Source organism: Chiloscyllium plagiosum, chromosome 5 (genome assembly GCF_004010195.1).
Source record: "Chiloscyllium plagiosum isolate BGI_BamShark_2017 chromosome 5, ASM401019v2, whole genome shotgun sequence".
Lineage (NCBI taxonomy): Eukaryota > Metazoa > Chordata > Chondrichthyes > Orectolobiformes > Hemiscylliidae > Chiloscyllium > Chiloscyllium plagiosum.
In genome coordinates this window covers 37,202,834-37,220,584 of record NC_057714.1, presented here as the reverse complement: position 1 = coordinate 37,220,584, position 17,751 = coordinate 37,202,834, and the positions used below count along the sequence as shown (strand labels likewise).

At 40.3% G+C, this 17,751-nt stretch overlaps 1 protein-coding gene across 13 annotated transcripts in view; it reads left to right on the top strand.

Moving 5' to 3' along the window:
• phf14 (PHD finger protein 14) overlaps positions 1 to 17,751 on the top strand; it is a 290,569-nt gene that overhangs the window by 84,157 nt on the left and 188,661 nt on the right. For all 13 annotated transcript variants that reach the window (XR_006311667.1, XR_006311666.1, XR_006311664.1 and 10 more), the window contains exons 8-10: positions 1,174 to 1,320; positions 16,525 to 16,795; positions 17,210 to 17,316. Coding sequence is in view for 8 of the 13 variants with exons in the window: in XM_043689855.1 (XP_043545790.1) it covers positions 1,174 to 1,320; positions 16,525 to 16,795; positions 17,210 to 17,316 (525 nt within the window). In the remaining 5 variants the exon portion in view is untranslated. The remainder of the gene's footprint in view (positions 1 to 1,173; positions 1,321 to 16,524; positions 16,796 to 17,209; positions 17,317 to 17,751) is intronic.

Here is a 17,751-nt window from a genome sequence, read left to right as displayed (position 1 = left end):
GATTCTAGCGATTCCTGAAAGATCACTGCGAACGCCTTCCCTATATCTTCAGCTATCTCCCTTAGAACTCTGAGGTGTAGTCCATCTGGTCCACGTGATTTATCAGTCTTCACGCTATTTGATTTTTCTAGTATCTTCTCTTGGTGATAGTCACCATACTCAGCTCTGCCCACCCCTCCTCTCAAATATTTTGTTTTCCATCGTGAAGACTGACGCAAAGTAATTATTCAGTTCCTCAGCCATTTCCTTATTCCCCACTACCATCTCTCCAGCATCATTTTGCAGTGGCCCAGTGTCTACTTCCGTCTCTCTTTTGCTCTTTATGTATTAAAGAAACTGTTACAGTCTTCCTTTATATTACTGGCTAGCTTACTCTCATATTTAATCTTCTCCCTCCTAATTATTTTTTGTTGCCCTCTGTTGGTTTTCAAATGTAATTTTCTTCAGATGTAATTCAAATTCTGCTACCAAATAATTATATAAATTGTGACTATTGGAGCAGGACTACTTTTCTGCATTCAGAATTAGGGTTAAAACAGTGCGGGTACCGACCTGCAATCCTGCTCTCTGATTCCATTTCAGGGCATTTTGTCTACTTCACACTTGATTTCCCATGCAGTGACTTCCATCAAATCTATTATGCAGTTTTTCGTGAAGGCCTTTTCCCATAAAAGAAACTGGGAATATAAAATGATTTGCTGGATTCAGTTTAAGAGTGCCTGTATTTTTTGTTAAATTTAACAAGTTTAATCCAGCATAATTTTATAATGTTATGAAATTGTGAAGGGAAGAGTGGATATGTGTTGTCAAGGGAGATACGACTTCAGGATGACTATCTCATATTTTATTGCAATTTGTTTCAGATTAATACAGGAGACAAAGCAGTGGACAAAGTAAAAAAAAACAAATTGCTTTTAATATCAATGCATATTCTAGTTTTTGAAATGTTAATATGTGCTTCTAGCATGTAAAAGCATCTGTTGTAGATTGCAGCCAGCTCTCAGTTTAGAGGTCTGAAACATTGTTTGCTGTAATTGTTGACGATGTTTGAAAAAAGACAAGCAATCAAGACAGATGCCGTGGCAATCTTTTCCAATGGCAAAAGCTCGTGGTGTGATTTAAATAACATTTATGGAAAATTGAAGTATCTCTGTGTTTGGTCTTTTGGAACAGGATATAGCAGATCCGTTTTTTGCATATTGCAAACAACATGCTGACAAGTTTGACAGGAAATGGAAACGAAAGAACTATTTAGCTTTGCAGTCATACTGTAAAATGACTTTACAAGAGCGAGACAAGCACGTTACCCCAGAAGCACAGGTATGAATCACAGAACTTTACCAAAATGCTAAGTATTATTTTGTATGAAGGATCAATAGCAATATAAGTTATATGAAACAAAGGTGAATGTGGTCATGGGATTCAATCAAAATTCGATACATATTTGCAATTTTATTTGTAGCATGCCAGAAGCTTGACATTGTTTAATTATAAAAATGAAATGTTACACATTATATTGCAAACATTCCCTTTAATACAGAATGCATGATTAATACTTTGCAATGTTGTAGCTGTTCTTGAGAAGACATTTGCCTTGTAATTTGCTCCAAAATCTAAAAGATAGCTCTTATTACCATCCTGTTGCAGACCACTAAAGATTAATGAGAACTCCAAAGAACTCTACGTAACTGGTAGAAATAAACCACAAGATTGGATGGTTTTTAAATATTAACTAACTTTATTGAATATAGATTTTTTTTTAAAAGTCAAGTACCATCAACTTAACACTGTGGTCTGTAATTAATTATTGTGAGCTCAGTTCTATTTTTTACTTCCTCACAAGAAGTTCCTTGTTTGTTACAAGCATTTTGAAAGTTCACTTCACTTTTTTAAGGACCACCCAAAAGTTATGCTACAGCTCAATGGAATTCACATATATTCTGCTCAGTATTCTAGTTGTTCTCTGAGATAACATTGTACAGGGATCCTTCCATTATTATTTCTTGAAGTAGCACTCCTACCTTTGCTTAATACCATACAAATGGGGAACACTTGGCTTCAAAGGATGGTCACACCCTTCAGATTAAATAATTCAAAGATAGTCTATGATCAAGGACAGGTGGGTGAGACTGCAGGTGAGGTAGGTGTGAAAACCCAAGGAATAAAATTAAGGAGCCTCGGCCACTGCAATTACGTAACAACAATAAGGCTTTTGCAAGTTGTGCTGCTGAAAGTGAGGATTGCGGTGGGGGCGATGAACAAACTGAGCACAGCATTTTGGTACAAGGAGTCATTTCAGGTAGGGATGGAAATAGGAATATAGTTGGAGTCGGGGACATTATAATTGATTATAATTAGATTATTTTGGCAAATAGAAATAAGGAGAATCCAAAGGGTTTTTACAAATAAATTTAAGGACAAAAGGGTACAGCCCCACAAAGATCAGCAAGGCGGCCTTTGTGTGGATCCACACAAAGTGGGGGAGATACTAAATGAGTATTTGGCATCAGTATTTACTGTGGAAAAGAATATGGAAGATATAGACTGTAGGGAAATAGATGGTGACATTTTGCAAAAATGTCCATATTACAGAGGATGAAGTGCTGGATGTCTTGAAACGCATCAAGGTGGATAAATCCCCAGAATCTGATCAGGTGTATCCTAGAACTCTGTGGGAAGCTAGAGAAATGATTGCTGGGCCTCTTGCTGAGATATTTGTATCATCAATAGTCACAGGTGAGGTGCCGATAGACTGGAGGTTGGCAAACGTGGTGCCACTGTTTCGAAAGGTGGCAAAATCAAGCCAAGGAGCTATAGACCAGTGAGCCTGAAGTCGGTGGCGGGCAAGTTGTTGGAGGGAATCCTGAGGGACAGAATGTACATGCATTTGGAAAGGCAAGAATTGATTAGGGATAGTCTGCTTGGCTTTGTGCGTGGGAAATCATGTCTCACAAACTTGATTGAGTTTTTTGAGGAAGTAACAAAGAAGATTGACGAGGGCAGAGCAGTAGATGTGATCGATATGGACTTCAGTAAGGCGTTCGACAAGGTTCCTCATGGGAGACTGATTAGTAAGGTTAGATCTCATGGAATACAGGGAGAACTAGCCATTTGGATACAGAACTGGCTCAAAGGTAGAAGACAAAGGGTGGTGGCGGAGGGTTGTTTTTCAGACTGGAGGCCTGTGACCAGTGGAGTGCCACAAGGATCGGTGTTGAGTCCTATACGTAAATGGTTTGGATGCAAGCATAAGCGGTACAGTTAGTAAGTTTGCAGATGACACCAAAATTGGAGGTGTAGTGGACAGCGAAGTGGGTTACCTCAGATTACAACAGGATCTTGACCAGATGGGCTAATGGGCTGTGAGGTGGCAGATGGAGTTTAATTCAGATAAATGCGAGGCGCTGCATTTTGGGAAAACAAATCTTAGCAGGACTTATACACTTAATGGTAAGATCCTAGGGAATGTTGCTGAACAAAGAGACCTTAGAGTGCAGGTTCATAGCTCCTTGAAAGTGGAGTTGCAGGTAGATAGGATAGTGAAGAAGTGTTGTGAAACTTGAAAGGGTTCAGAAAAGATTTACAAGGATGTTGCCAGGGTTGAAGGATTTGTTCTATAGCGAAAGGCTGAACAGGCTGGGGATGTTTTCCCTGGAGCGTCGGAGGCTGAATGGTGACCTTATAGAGGTTTACAAATTTATGAGTGCCATGGATAGGGTAAATAGACATAGTATTTTCCCTGGGTTTGGGGAGTCCAGAACTAGAGAGCATAGGTTTAGGGTGAGAGGGGAAAGATATGAAAGAGACCTAAGGGGCACTTTTTCACACAGAGGGTGGTACGTGTATGGAATGAGCTGCCAGAGGAAGTGGTGGAGGTTGGTGCAATTGCAACATTGAAAAGGCATTTGGATGGGTATATGAATAGGAAAGGTTTGGAGGGATATGGGCCAGGTGCTGGCAGATTGGACTAGATTGGGTTGGGATATCTGGTCGGTTGGACAGGTTGGACCGGCGTCTGTTTCCATGCTGTACTTCTCTATGACTCTATACTCTGCAGCTGTAACTGGCCGTCCTGAAGGCTGTAGTGCCTGCTAAGTCCCAGGATCAGGGATATCTTGGGGCTAAAGAAGAAGTTGGAGGAGGATGAGAACAATTTAGTAGTCGGTGCCAACAATGTTGTTAAGATTAGAAAGAAGTCTTTAATGAAAGACTTTGAGCAGCCAGGAGTAAGTCCAAAAAAGAACCAAGTTAATAACCATCAGAGTACTATTTGAGTCATGAGTAAACTGGCATATGCTAAGTAAAATCAAGAGGTAAACTGCATAGCTCAAAGGTTGGTGTGGCTAGAATCATTTGGGCTGATTACTGGAGTAGCAGAGAGCTGTTTGACTTAACTTCAACCATGCTAGGACCACTGTCCTGGTGAATTGGATAAGTTGGGCTTACAAAGCAAGAGGATATTGCAGAATTACAAGGCAGCTGTTTGGGTAACAATACCAAGAGTGGAACAGTAAGAGACAGTGGGTGCAAAAATGGAAAATGAGTAAATAGAGTCAAATTGGGGATAAAATGGTTAAAAAAGCTGCTTACTTGAATGCACGCAGTATTCAGAACAAATAGATGAATTAACTGTATAAATTTAATAGATGTGATATTATAGCCATAACAGAGACAATATTAGAATTAAATCAAATCTGGGAACTAAATATTCAGAGGCATGTGGTTTATCTAAAGGACAAGCAAGGAGGAACGGCAGTTGGGGTAACATTGTGAGGAAGGAAAGGAATAAGTACAAAAACAAAAAAAAAAATCTTGAGTTGGAAGACATGAAACTTATGGGTGGAGATAAGAAATAAAAAGGGAAAGAAGAAGCTGGTAGACACTGGATCTGAATATAGATCCCTGAACAGTAGCTGCACAATGATACAGAGAATAAATCAGGAGATGATGAGGGCATATAACAAAGGCAGTATATAAATCATGGGTAAGTTTAATCTTCTTGTGGATTGGAGTCTTCAGATTGACAGAGGAAGCCTTGAGTAAGAATCCATGGACTGTATTTGGGACAGTTTCCTGCAATAATGCATTGTGGATCCAACCAGCCACTAAGCTGATGGTACATAAGGACACAGATTCAATAATTGATGTCAAAGTAAAAGATTCCCTTGGAAACAGTCACCATAACATGTAGAATTTAGTGTTCAGGTTAAGAGGGAAGCACTTGTCTCAGAAGCAACTGTGCTAATCTTAAGTATTTGTAGTTGCAAAGGAATGAGAGTAGAGTTGGCTAGAATGAGGAAGGAGTTCAGCAGCAAAGACGGTTAAAGAACAATTGCAGATGTTAAACAAAATAGTCAATAGCTGACAGCAAAGACATTCCAGTGAGGAAAGAGGGTTCTAGGAAAGGGATGAGCTCACCATTGTTAACCAGGGAAGTTAAAAATCGCATCAGATTGTAAAAATAAACATACAGTGTGACAAAGGTGAGTGTTAAGACAAGGATCGGGGAAATTGTAAAAACCAGTGAAAGGTGACCATGGGAATAGGAGTAGGCTATTCAATCTCTTGAGTCTGTTCCACCATTCAGTGAGATCATGGCTGATCTGTGACCTGCCTTTGGCTCACATCCGTTAATATCTTCATTTAACAAAAAAAAGTCTCATTTGAAATTAAAACTAATCCAGTATCCACTGCTGTTTGTGGAAGCAAGTTCCAAACATCTGTCATCCTTTGTGTGTAGAAGTCCTTCCTAATATCTCTCCTGAGTGATCTGGCTGTAATTCTCAGATGATGTCCCAAATTCTAGAATCTCCACCCAGTGGAAGTAGTTTATCTTTCTCCATCCTGTCTTTTCCTGTCAATATCTTGAAGACTTTGATCAGATCATCCCTTAAATTTCTAAATTCTAGAGAAAGCGGGCCTAATTTGTGTATTTGTCCTTATAGCTTAACCCCTGGAGTCCATGTGTTATTAGATTAGATTACATTACATTACAGTGTGGAAACAGGCCCTTCGGCCCAACAAGTCCACACCGACCCGCCGAAGCGAAACCCACCCATACCCCTACATTTACCCCTTACCTAACACTACGGGCAATTTAGCATGGCCAATTCACCTGACCCTGCACATCTTTTGGACTGTGGGAGGAAACCGGAGCACCCGGAGGAAACCCACGCAGACACGGGGAGAACGTGCAAACTCCACACAGTCAGTCGCCTGAGGCGGGAATTGAACCCGGGTCTCAGGCGCTGTGAGGCAGCAGTGCTAACCACCGTGGTTCTCTGTCAAGGACCATTTTATCCTTACTGAGGTGTGGTGCCCAGGTCTGTTCTCAATACTCCCAAGTGGATCTAATCAAATTGTATAGTTGTATTGTAATTTCTGAATCCATGTATTCTGGTCCTCTAGATCTAAGGGCCAGTATTCCAGTAGCTTTATTGATTATTTTTCTGCACCTGTTTATGACATTTTAAAGATCTATGCACCTGAACCCCAAGTCTCTTTGGTTACCTATTGTATTTAATTTCATACCATCCATAAAGTATGCTATCTATCCTTTGTCAATCCAAAATTGATAGCACTTACTCACATTAAACTCCATCTCTTGCAGTTTTGACAATTTTCACAATTACTCAATATTTCTTTGTGTTTTCAATGCCACTTAATTTTGTGTCATCTGCAAATTTGGGTTTATGACTTTCTGTGCCATTAATTGAGAGTGTGGTGCTGGAAAAGCACAGCAGGTCAGGCAGCATCCGAGCAGCATGAGAATTGACACTTCAGGCATGAGCCCTTCATCAGGAATGTGCCATTATCCAAGTCATTAAGAAGTAGTGTGTATAACTAAGGCTTTAATACAGATCCCTGTGGTACACGACTGGCCAAATACTGCCAATTTAATACCACCTATTGTCTGTACTTTGTCACCTGCCACTCAGCCAATTTCCCAGCCACATCAGTAATTTTCCCTCCGTTCTTTGAATTAGTTAACAGTCATGAAATGCCTTCTGGAAATTCATATAAATAACATCCATAGACATTCCCTTGTCTGCTATCTTAGTCACTCTTGAAGAAAATATGAATAGCCTTTGTCAGACTTAACCTACCTGTCGTGAATTCATGCTGTATCCCCCTGATTAACTGAAAAATTTCAAGGTGTTTAATTACCCCATCTCCAAACAAGTTCTCCACTACAGATCTTGGGTCAAGTGGTCTCTAATTTTCAGTTTTTCCACTTTCACCCTTTTTTAAAAAAAAAAGCAAATTGATGTGAAAATTTCCAATCCAGAGGGACAACTCCTACATCAAGGAACTCTGAAATCAAGGCAAACTGCAATGCCGCAGATGTCTGTGGACACAAGTCATTGAGAATATTTAAGACCGAGATAGATAGGTTATTGATTATTAGTGAGAATCAAGGGAGAAGGGAGGAAAGTGGGGTTGAGAAACCTATCAGCCATATCCAAATGGTTGAGCAGACTTGATGGGCCAAATGGCCTAATTATGCTTTCGTATTTTATGGTCTTATGTGCTCCCCACTTTCTTTAACAGCGTTGGATGGAAACAGTCAAAATATTCTTTAATTTCCTTAAGACCAATGTTTTCCTCATATTAATTTTTATTCACTCCATGTTCCTGACTTACTACTAATTTCCTCAGGACTTTGGGCAGGCGATCCACCTTTGTTATTGTAAATACTAAGGAAAAGTAACTATTCAACATGTTTGCCATTTCCCCATACTTATTGACAGTGTTCCCAATTTCAGTCTTTAGCAGGACATCTTTGCTTGTGTCCACTTGCTGTTCCTTAATAAAACTATAAAATTTCTTCTTATTGTTTTTTTTGTGTTGGCAAGTTTCCTTTCATAATCTCTTAGAAGCTGCTTTGTGGCTCTTTGCTGGCCTTTGTATCTTTCCAATTCAGCAGGATCTGTGCTGTTTTTTGACATTTTTGTAACCCCTCTTTTTCTATTTTTATATTGTCACTTATCTCTTTAGTTGTCCATGGCTGTTTTTCCTTCTGTAAAGTGGAACTTTTCCCTCTCTGGGTATAAACTGATCTTGTGTTATGTTAAATATTTTTATAGACATGTTCCACTGTTCTTCAGTTGTTTTGCCCATAAGCAGAATTCCTTAGTTTACTGTGGCCATTCTCTGTCAGATCTTGTCGAAGTTGGCCTTCCCTGAATCCAAAACTAATGCTTTTCAATCCCAAAGACTACATTGAACCCGCTCATGTTATGTTCATTATTTTACAAATATTCACACACCAGTTGCAAATTAAATCAGGATCATTACTCATCACTAAAAATAAAAACGTCGGGAGAACGTTGGGCGGCACGGTGGCCCAGTGGTTAGCACTGCTGCCTCGCAGCGCCAGAGACCCGGGTTCAATTCCCGCCTCAGGCGACTGACTGTGTGGAGTTTGCACATTCTCCCTGTGTCTGCGTGGGTTTCCACCGGGTGCTTCGGTTTCCTCCCACAGTCCAAAGATGTGCAGGTTAGGTGAATTGGCCATGCTAAATTGCCCGTAGTGTTAGGTAAGGGGTAAATGTAGGGATATGGGTGGTTTGCGCTTCGGCGGGTTGGTGTGGACTTGTTGGGCCGAAGGGCCTGTTTCCACACTGTAAAGTAATCTAATCTAATCTAATCTAAAATAAACTTTGAGGGTATATTTACAAGTGACATTGAGACGACAGCAAGAACTTCATATATAAAAGAAATCATAGAATCATTACAGTGTGGAAACAAGCCCTTCGGCCTAACAAGTCCACATGGACCCTCCGAAGAGTAACCCACCCAGACTCATTTCTCCTACCCTATTACCCCACATTTACCTTTGACTAATGCACCTGACCTCTGAACACTAATGGCAATTCAGATTGGCCAAATCATCTAACCTACACATCTTTGGATTGTGGGAGGAAACCGGAGCACCTGAAGGAAGCCATGCAGACACGGGGAGAATGTGCAAACTCCACACAGACAGTCGCCCAAGACTGGAATCAAACTGGGTGCCTTGTTCTGAGAGGCAGCAGTGCTAATCAGTGAGCCACTGTGCCGTCCCATAAATCAGGGATCTCCATTTATATATTTTGATTTAACCTATTTTTCTAATCAACCTGTTCAGAGCTATTATTACACACCTTTGGAACAGGTGGGACTTGAACCCAGGCCTCTTGGATTAGGAGAAGAGACTGTATGACTGTGCCACAAGAGGGGTGGCACAATGGCTCAGTGGTTAGAACTGCTGCCTCACAGCGTTGAGAGTGTGGTACTTATGCCTGAAATGTCGATCATCCTCCTCGTATGCTGCCTGACCTGCGGTGCTTTTCCAGCACCACACTCTCAACTCTGATCTCCAATATCTGCAGTCCTCACTTTCTCCTTCCTGCTTCCTCACAGTGCCAGGGACCCAGGTTCGATTCCCACCTCAGGCGACTGTCTGTATGGAGTTTGCACATTCGCCCGTGTCTGCATGGGTTTCCTCCAGGTGCTCCGCTTTCCTCTCTCAATCCAAAGATGTGCAGGTTAGGTGAATTGGCCATGCTAAATTGTCCGTAGTGTTCAGGGGTATGTAGGTTAGGTACATTAGTCTGGGGTAAATGCAGAGTAATAGACTAGGGGAATGGGTCTAGGTGGGTTGCTCTTCAGAGAGCCCATGAGGACGTGTTGGGCCGATTGGCCTGTTTTCACACTGTAGGAATTCTATGATCCTAGGGGGGAAAAAAAGCCAAAGTGTTACGACACAGCTAATTAAACTACGCAGAAAAACTCACCTCGCCTTGTAATCTGTTAAAGTATGAGTGACAGAGAATTACCCAAATTCCCGTATTTAACAAAAAATATCAATTTTATTTTTAACTGCGAATTTAACATTAAACAATAACTATTTACGACTCTAAGCCTCCTTTCTCTTAAAGGCTTGTTATCTACCTCCCACTCTATAACAATACACTGATCCAATAAAGCCCCTATTAAATTTACAGCAACTCGATTTTCAAAACCAGACAGCACTTTCATCTCCGCTGTCAATCTTCCTTTGTTTGTAGATCTTCCTGGGTCGTCTTTGAGCCTATAAGAAAGTAGAAATACATAATATGATTAAGCTGAGTAAACATGGCTTCATGAAGGGGAAATTATGCCTCATTCAATAGCTCTTTTGAGGAGATAACAAGGATGATAGATAAAAAGAAGCAAAATCGAAATTGCTGGAAAAAACACTCAATAGAGTTGGCTGCATCTGTGGAGAGAAAGCCGTGTTAACATTTCATGTCCAGTGACTCTTCTTCAGAATTTGTAGTTTGGGGAAGGTTGGTATGCTCAAGGAGGGGTGGGGGAAGGGGAAAGAGTAAATGATAGGTGGAATTGGAGCCCAGACAGAGAGAAAAACAGCTGAGTAGACAAAGGATAAACGTCAGATGGATAACAAATAGCTGATAATGGGGATTGTATTATTGAGTTCAATAATTTATGGTCTAATCATCTTCTCTCATTTTGTTACCTAACCCCCCTCCCACACACACACACACACACACTCTCTCACACACACATTTTGTCAACCACTAATGGTCTTCATTAGCAGCTGTTAATTCTCTCAGGCTGATCTTTACACGTGTTTTTTTTCTACCCAGCTGTTTCTCTCTTTGTCCAACTATCAGTTACTCTAATTCGTCCACACCTCCTACCCCCCCCCAACCACCACCACCACCATTTCTATACTAATCTTTCCCAAGCTGCAATAAATTTTGAGGAAGGGTCAAAATTTCCTTTGCCTTCTCTCCATAGATTCTGCAAGACATTAGTTTTTCCAGCAATTTCTGATTTCGTATCTGATCTCTAGCACATGCAGTTATTTGGTTTATTTTGTTTAGTAAATAAAAGGGAATTAGTGGATGTACAGATCAACCTCGGTTGATCTGAACATCAATTATCCAAATTTTGGATTATCCAAACAAGATCTCAAGATCCCACAAAAATTTTATTACATTTAAATAAAAGCACAGCAAGAGCAGCCAGCCTGGGCTAGCAGTGGAAGCAGGAATAGGTTGCTGCGGGAACCCTGTTTCTGCTGTTGCCGCTGCTGCGGGACCCTATTCCTACTCTTGCTGCCATCACGGGACCCTGTTCCTGCTATTGCCGCCGCCATGGGACCCTGTTCAGTTACCCAAACAATCAATTATCTGAACAAAATACTCCCTGACCGTCTCGTTTGGATAATCGAGGTTGTTTTGTAATATATTTGGATTTTCAGAAAGCGCTGATGAAGAACCATACATCAGGCTACTTAATAAAAGTCTGTGGTCTGGAGATAGTATACTGTATTTGCATGGATAGAGGATTGGCTAACTAATAGAAGGGCTTATGCCCGAAACGTCGATTCTCCTGTTCCCTGGATGCTGTTTGACCTGCTGCGCTGTTCCAGCAACACATTTTCAGCTCTGATCTCCAGCATCTGCAGACCTCACTTTCTCCCCTAACTAATAGAAAACAGAGTTGTAATAAGAGGGCATTTTCAGGATAATAGCCAGTAACTAGTGGCATACTACAGGAATCAGTGCTGGTGTCTCAATTATTTATAGTATAAATGGCTTGAGGAAAGGGAATGTACTACAGCCAAGTTCATGGCTGACTCGAAAGTATGTGGGAAGGCAAGTGGTGAGGCTGACAACATCAGCAGAGGGTTTATAGATAGGTTAGGCAAGTGGGAAAACTCAGCAAATGGAATATGCTATGGGGAAATGTGACATTATACAATTTGACAGGATGAATAGAGTAGCTGAATATAATCGAAAAGCAGAAATACTACCGAAAGCTACAAAATCAGAAGTATATAAGAGGCCAAGCCCATAAATCACTAGTATCCAAATTCAGCAGATAATGAGGAGGGCAAATGTAGTGTTGGTCTTGTTTCAAAATGAGTTGAATATAAATTCGATCCCACCATCCAGCAACTGTCTGTGTGGAGTTTGAATTGTATTAGCTTTATGGTCACATATACTGAGTGAGTATAATGAAAAGTTTATATGTCTCCACTTACACTGCCATGTTAGGTACAAAAGTACCGAGGACAGCTTCTTTAATTACAAGATCTTAGAAAATAGAGAAATAAAATGTTCAGTGTTGCAGAAATAAAAGTTCAAAACACCACTCTTTCAACCCAGTCCGCACCAGGCCCTGACTCCCAGACTGCGATGGGCTTTATGTTGAGAATCATGAGGCTGGGAGATTGCTTCAGACTGCCACGCTGGGTCGAGAGGACGCCATGCAGGAGGTCGCCATGCCAGGCTGGCAGGCTGCTACGGGAGGTCACTGCGCCATCCTGGACAGTCACCATGCCCAAGAAATCACCATGCTAGGCCGAGTCATTGCCAGTTGCTGGGGCCCAGAAATCATCGTCGGAGGCCAGGAGAGGAGAAAAAAACACTAAGAGGATAAGAAAGAGAAGAGTGGGCAGAGTGGATGAGCACTAGCTGGAGTGCCCCACTGCACATTCTCCTCACGTCTATGTGGGTTTTCTTCCAGGTGATCCAGTTTCCTCACACAGTTCAAAGATGTGCACGAAAGGTGGATAGGCCATGCTAAATTAGCCATAGCGTGCATAGATGTCAGCATTAGGTGGATTAGTCTTGGAAATTCAGGGTTATAGGGATAGGGTAGGAAGATGGCTCTGGTTGGGATGCTATTCTGAGGTCACTGTGGGCCAATTGGCCTGCTTCTACACTATCGATTCTATGATAAATGTGGGGAGGTTTTGCTGAAAATATACATGGCATTATTCTCTCAACAGCTGGAATATTGTGAACACTTTTTTGGGCCCCTTACGCAAACAAAGGTATACTGGCATTGGAGGCAGTCCAGAGAACATTCACTAGGTGAGGTATGGAGGGATTATTTTGCAAGGAGAAGTTGAGTAAGACCATAAGAAATAAGAACAGGAATTGGCTGTTCAGCTCCTTGAGCCTGCTGTGCCGTTCAGTCAGATCATGGCTGATTTGACATTCCTTGCAGCCACTTTCTTACACTTTGTCCATAAACTTTGATCCCTCTACTAATCAAGGATATATCTATCTTTCTCAGAAGGACTCTGCCCCCACAACTCTGTGTAACAAGCAGTTCTAAAGGCTCTCAACCGTCTGATAGAAGAAATTTTTCCTCACCTCAGTCATAAATTGCTGCTTGCTAATTTGGAGACAATGCCCTCTGGTCCTGGACTCACCCATCAGGTGAAACTTCTCAGCGTTGACCCTGTCAAGCATCTTAAGTACCCTATATATTTCAGTGTTCTAAATTCTGGGGAGAGTCTGAACCTGTTCAATTTTTTAAATAGATTGAGAATGCACCTGTTAGAATATAGGAGTCTCAGGCAATCTTTTTGAAACATACAAGATTCTAAGGGGACTTGATGAAACTAGCATTGGAAGGATTGTTTCCTGTTGTAGGAAAATCAAGGTCCACAGGGTATAATCGCAGAATAAGGGCTGATGTATTTAAGATGGAGATGAGGAGGAACTTCTTTGGAGGGTAGTGAATCTATGGAATTCTTTTTCGCCGAGGGCTGATGCGTCAGAGTCATTAAGTGTATTCAAGGCTGAGATAGACAGATATTTAATCAGTTAGGGAATCAAAGATCAGGGCAAAATAGCAGGAAAGTGGTGGTAAGGATTATCAGATCAGTTATGATCCCATTGAATGGCAGAACAGACTAAATGGGCCGAATTACCTACTTCCACTCTTATTTCTTATGGTCTGTAGTCTTAAAACTAGGCATCCTACTCCTTGTTAAGGTTGGTGGCTGATACCCAGTTACCTTCTTTCAGCTTCCAAGCTAAAGTTGAAAGTTATTTGTCACAAAGTATGCGAAGACTGTTGTAGATTTCTTTATTGAGCTGCAAGTTCTTCAAATTTTCTAGTCCCTTTTTTTAATGAAAGCCAAATTGAGTGAGACGTCGACCTGAATTAATTGCAGCAAACAATAAAGTCAGTATTTGTTTTGATTAATGTGTAGGCATATCTGACTAACAGTCAAGAACAATATTTTATAATATATGAACTATTAATTAATATTATATGCTAACAAAGTGCTGAACTTCAAAGTATTTCATGTACAGTTTACTCATTCTAATTCACCGTAATCTGTCAGAAATTACAAAATTAAATATCATGCGGTAAACTTAGGTTGGCACAGGGCTTTTGAAAGATGCTTTTTGGGAAGAAAGGTGGGGGAATGTAGGACTACATTCACTGGAATTTAGACAAATGGGGGGGAGACCTAAAATTCTAACAGCACTAAAGTATAAACACAGGAAGGATATTCCTGATGTCTAGTGTGCCTAGAACCTGTGGTCACAGTGTAAAGGTATGGGATGGACCATTTAGGACTAAGATGAGGAGAAATTTCTTTACCCAGAGTGGTCAGCTTGAGAAAATCTCTGCTACAGACAGCGGTTGAAGCAAAAACTTGCATGCTTTCGAAAAGGAGTTATATATAGTTAGGGCTAAAGGGGTCACAGGATACGGGGGGAAAGTGGGACTAGGGTACTAAGTTAGATTCGAGAGTATTGTGCTGGAAAAGTACAGCAGGTCAGGCAGCATCTGAGGAGCAGGAAAATGAGCATTTCGGCCAAAAGCCCTTCAGGATGATTAGCCATGATCATATTCGATGGCAGAGCAAGTTCAAAGGACTACTCCTATTTTCCATGTTTCTGTGAAAGTCTGACTAACCTTCTGATCATTAGTTCTTGAGCAATGTTGAGAAATGATACATCATGCAGTGATTGAAAGGAAAGGCAAATAAACTTTGCCAAATAAGAAAATAATGGTTTTGAAAGAACAATAAAGTGGAAAAAGTATGCCTAGGTTTCTAAGCTGTATATACCTGTTTTCTCAAAAAGCTATAAAGTTGTGCTTTGTTTTATGCAGTGGTTATTAAGTATACATTACACTGAGTCTGTATTAATTTAATCCTTGAAAGTTGATCAGTTTAATTTTTAATAAGTTAACACTTAAATGGGCAAGTAGCTCAGAAAAGCTTATAATCAGCAAAAATACAATCTTATTTTTATAAGGCACCTTTAACATAATTAAACATCCTAACCTGCTTAACAGAAGTGAGTCAGACAAGATATTATATGACAGATAAAAGTTTGGTTGACAACAGTATTTTAAAGGACAAGACAGAGGTGGACAAAATTTAGAAAGGGAATTCCAAAGCTGCTGGCTTGATAATTAAGAAATGATTGCCAATATTGTGTTGGTTAAAATTTAGGGTGTGCAGAAACCCGAATTGGATGAGTGAAGTGGTTTGTAGAGTTGAAGGAGGTTAAAAGGTAGTGGATGTGAGCCTATGGAAGTGTTTGGGAAAAGAATGAAAATCTTGCAGTTGTTTAACATGGTTGAATTTGACTTGGTCTGTTAGGATTTGCATAAGAGTTAGATAGACAGCGATGGGCTTTTGGGTGAGGTGAGAAAGGGTTTCGCCCTTCGGTAATAGAATGATGAAAAGTGGGAAACATATCTGAACACTTATTTAAGTTTTCTGACAAAATGTCTGAGATCCCCACATTGGATCGATCAGATTGTTGGCTTCATTGACCATTTAGGGCATCCTTAGTAAAGGTGAATGTGTGGTTGAGCAGATGTGTGGTTGCAGTTAGACAGCAAGGATTTTGATAGTATAGTTGTAAGTGAATTGTAAGGTTTTTTTCCCAAGACTGCTCTCAGAAGAAAGTAATTTTGACAGAGACAGACAAAGCAAGTGACACAATAGGAATAGAAAAACCAGAAAAGATGACCAGTAAAAAGCAGTGTCTTTGAACATGGCGTAGGTGGTTCAAATGGAAGGTAAGATAAAGTGACGCTAGCAGGACGATAAATTAAGAAAACATGATAAGTTAAGATGGAGATTGAAAGCACTGTGGATGAGTAGTTGCTAAGTGCAAAGACTAAGTAAGAAAATCAGTGAAGATATTTTGAAGAGAATATTGGAATGATATTCGGATGCATGATAGAGAATGAGGGTTTTGAGAGAGATGAGATAAATGGAACAAGTTTAAAAGGCTGAATAGACGTTACAAAATAAATTACCAGGAGAAAGTGAGGACTGCAGATGCTGGAGATCAGAGTTGAAGAGTGTGGTGCTGGAAAAGCACAGCTGGTCAGGGAGCATCCAAGGAGTAGGAGAGTCCAAGTTTCAAGCATAAGCTCTTCATCAGGAATGGAAATTACCAGTTAAACAGTGTGCATGGGGGAAAGAAATTAGCACTGAAGGCTGAGCTGCAATCCTTTGTGATTTTCAGATTAAGGAGCATATGTAAGCAGGTGAATTCGTACTTGTTTGCTACTATATTAAATCATTTTGTGAAACTAATTTGTAAATATTGAGGAACTTAAAAGTTTGCTTCAAATTTGACTAAAAAGTGTATCCATGAAAAAAATGCCACTGTAATAACTAGTTTCAGTGTAAAACACACTTAAGTATTTTGTTTAGTATTGTTTATGATATTCAATTGTTTTCATATATAGGCACGTATTACTACAAGACTGCAGCAATATCGTGCTAAAGTGGAGTTAGCTCGCAGCACCAAACCCAACGCTTGGGTTCCCAGGGAGAAGCTGCCACGGCCACTCACCAGCAGTGCCTCAGTGATACGGAAGCTTATGCGGAAAGCTGAATTGATGGGAATTAGCACAGACATTTTCCCTGTAGACACGCTGGATACCAATTCCAGTGTAGATGGCAGGAGAAAGCACAAACAACCAGCGTTGACTGCTGACTTTGTGAATTATTATCTTGGTATGGAAACAAAGAAAAAATTGCAATTGGAAATAATTCTCATATTAAATTCCTGGGGTAAAATTATATATACTAATTTATTTTATGTTGCGACAGACACTTCCCCACTTTGAACAAAATTTGATCCAAATTCATTGATAATTTGTGGTTGTTTACTCCAGATCCAGAATATATAAACAGTCCTTGGATAATGATAATGATGGATGGTGTAGCGGGGTGGGCTTAGATTAGTTCACATGGCGGTGCAACATCAAGGGCGGAAAGACCTGTTCTGCGCTTGATTGTTCTATGTTCTCTTAAACTATTCAGCTCCACTTTGATGTTTTGGATACCTGTTAACGGTTGTTAGCTCATATCTTTGGCGGGCATTTTATTAATTTCCAAGTCTCTCAATTCCAGCTGTTGTTCTTACAGAGAGGAACATGCGCATGATGCAAATACAGGAAAACATTTGTGAACAGAAGAACTTAAAAGATAAACTTCAAAATGAACAGGAATCACTTCATGTAGAATACAATAAGGTATGGTGTTCAAGTGATCCATATAGATATTACTGTAACCCTAAGAGGGAATTGTACCATTATACACACATCAGGAAGATTGGAAGTAAGAGCAAAATTCATAGCAATTTCACTTACATGTTATTTAGAAAAAGAAAATAGTCTTAAAGTCTATTATTTACTGGCAGTTTCTGTATTCAGGGATTCTTTGTAAGAAACAAATGGGGTTAGCATTATCCTGAAACTGAACTGGACCACTCTTATACCGTGACTTAAAGAGGCAGCCAAAGGTTAAAATCATGCAACAAGTAACCTACCTCCTGAATCCCCAAAAACTTTCCACTATATACAAGTCAGAAGTGTGACAGATTACTCTCCACTTATTACCTGGATGAATGTAGCTCCATCAACACTCAAAAAACTTGACGCCTTCCAGAAGAAAGCAGCGTGCTTGCT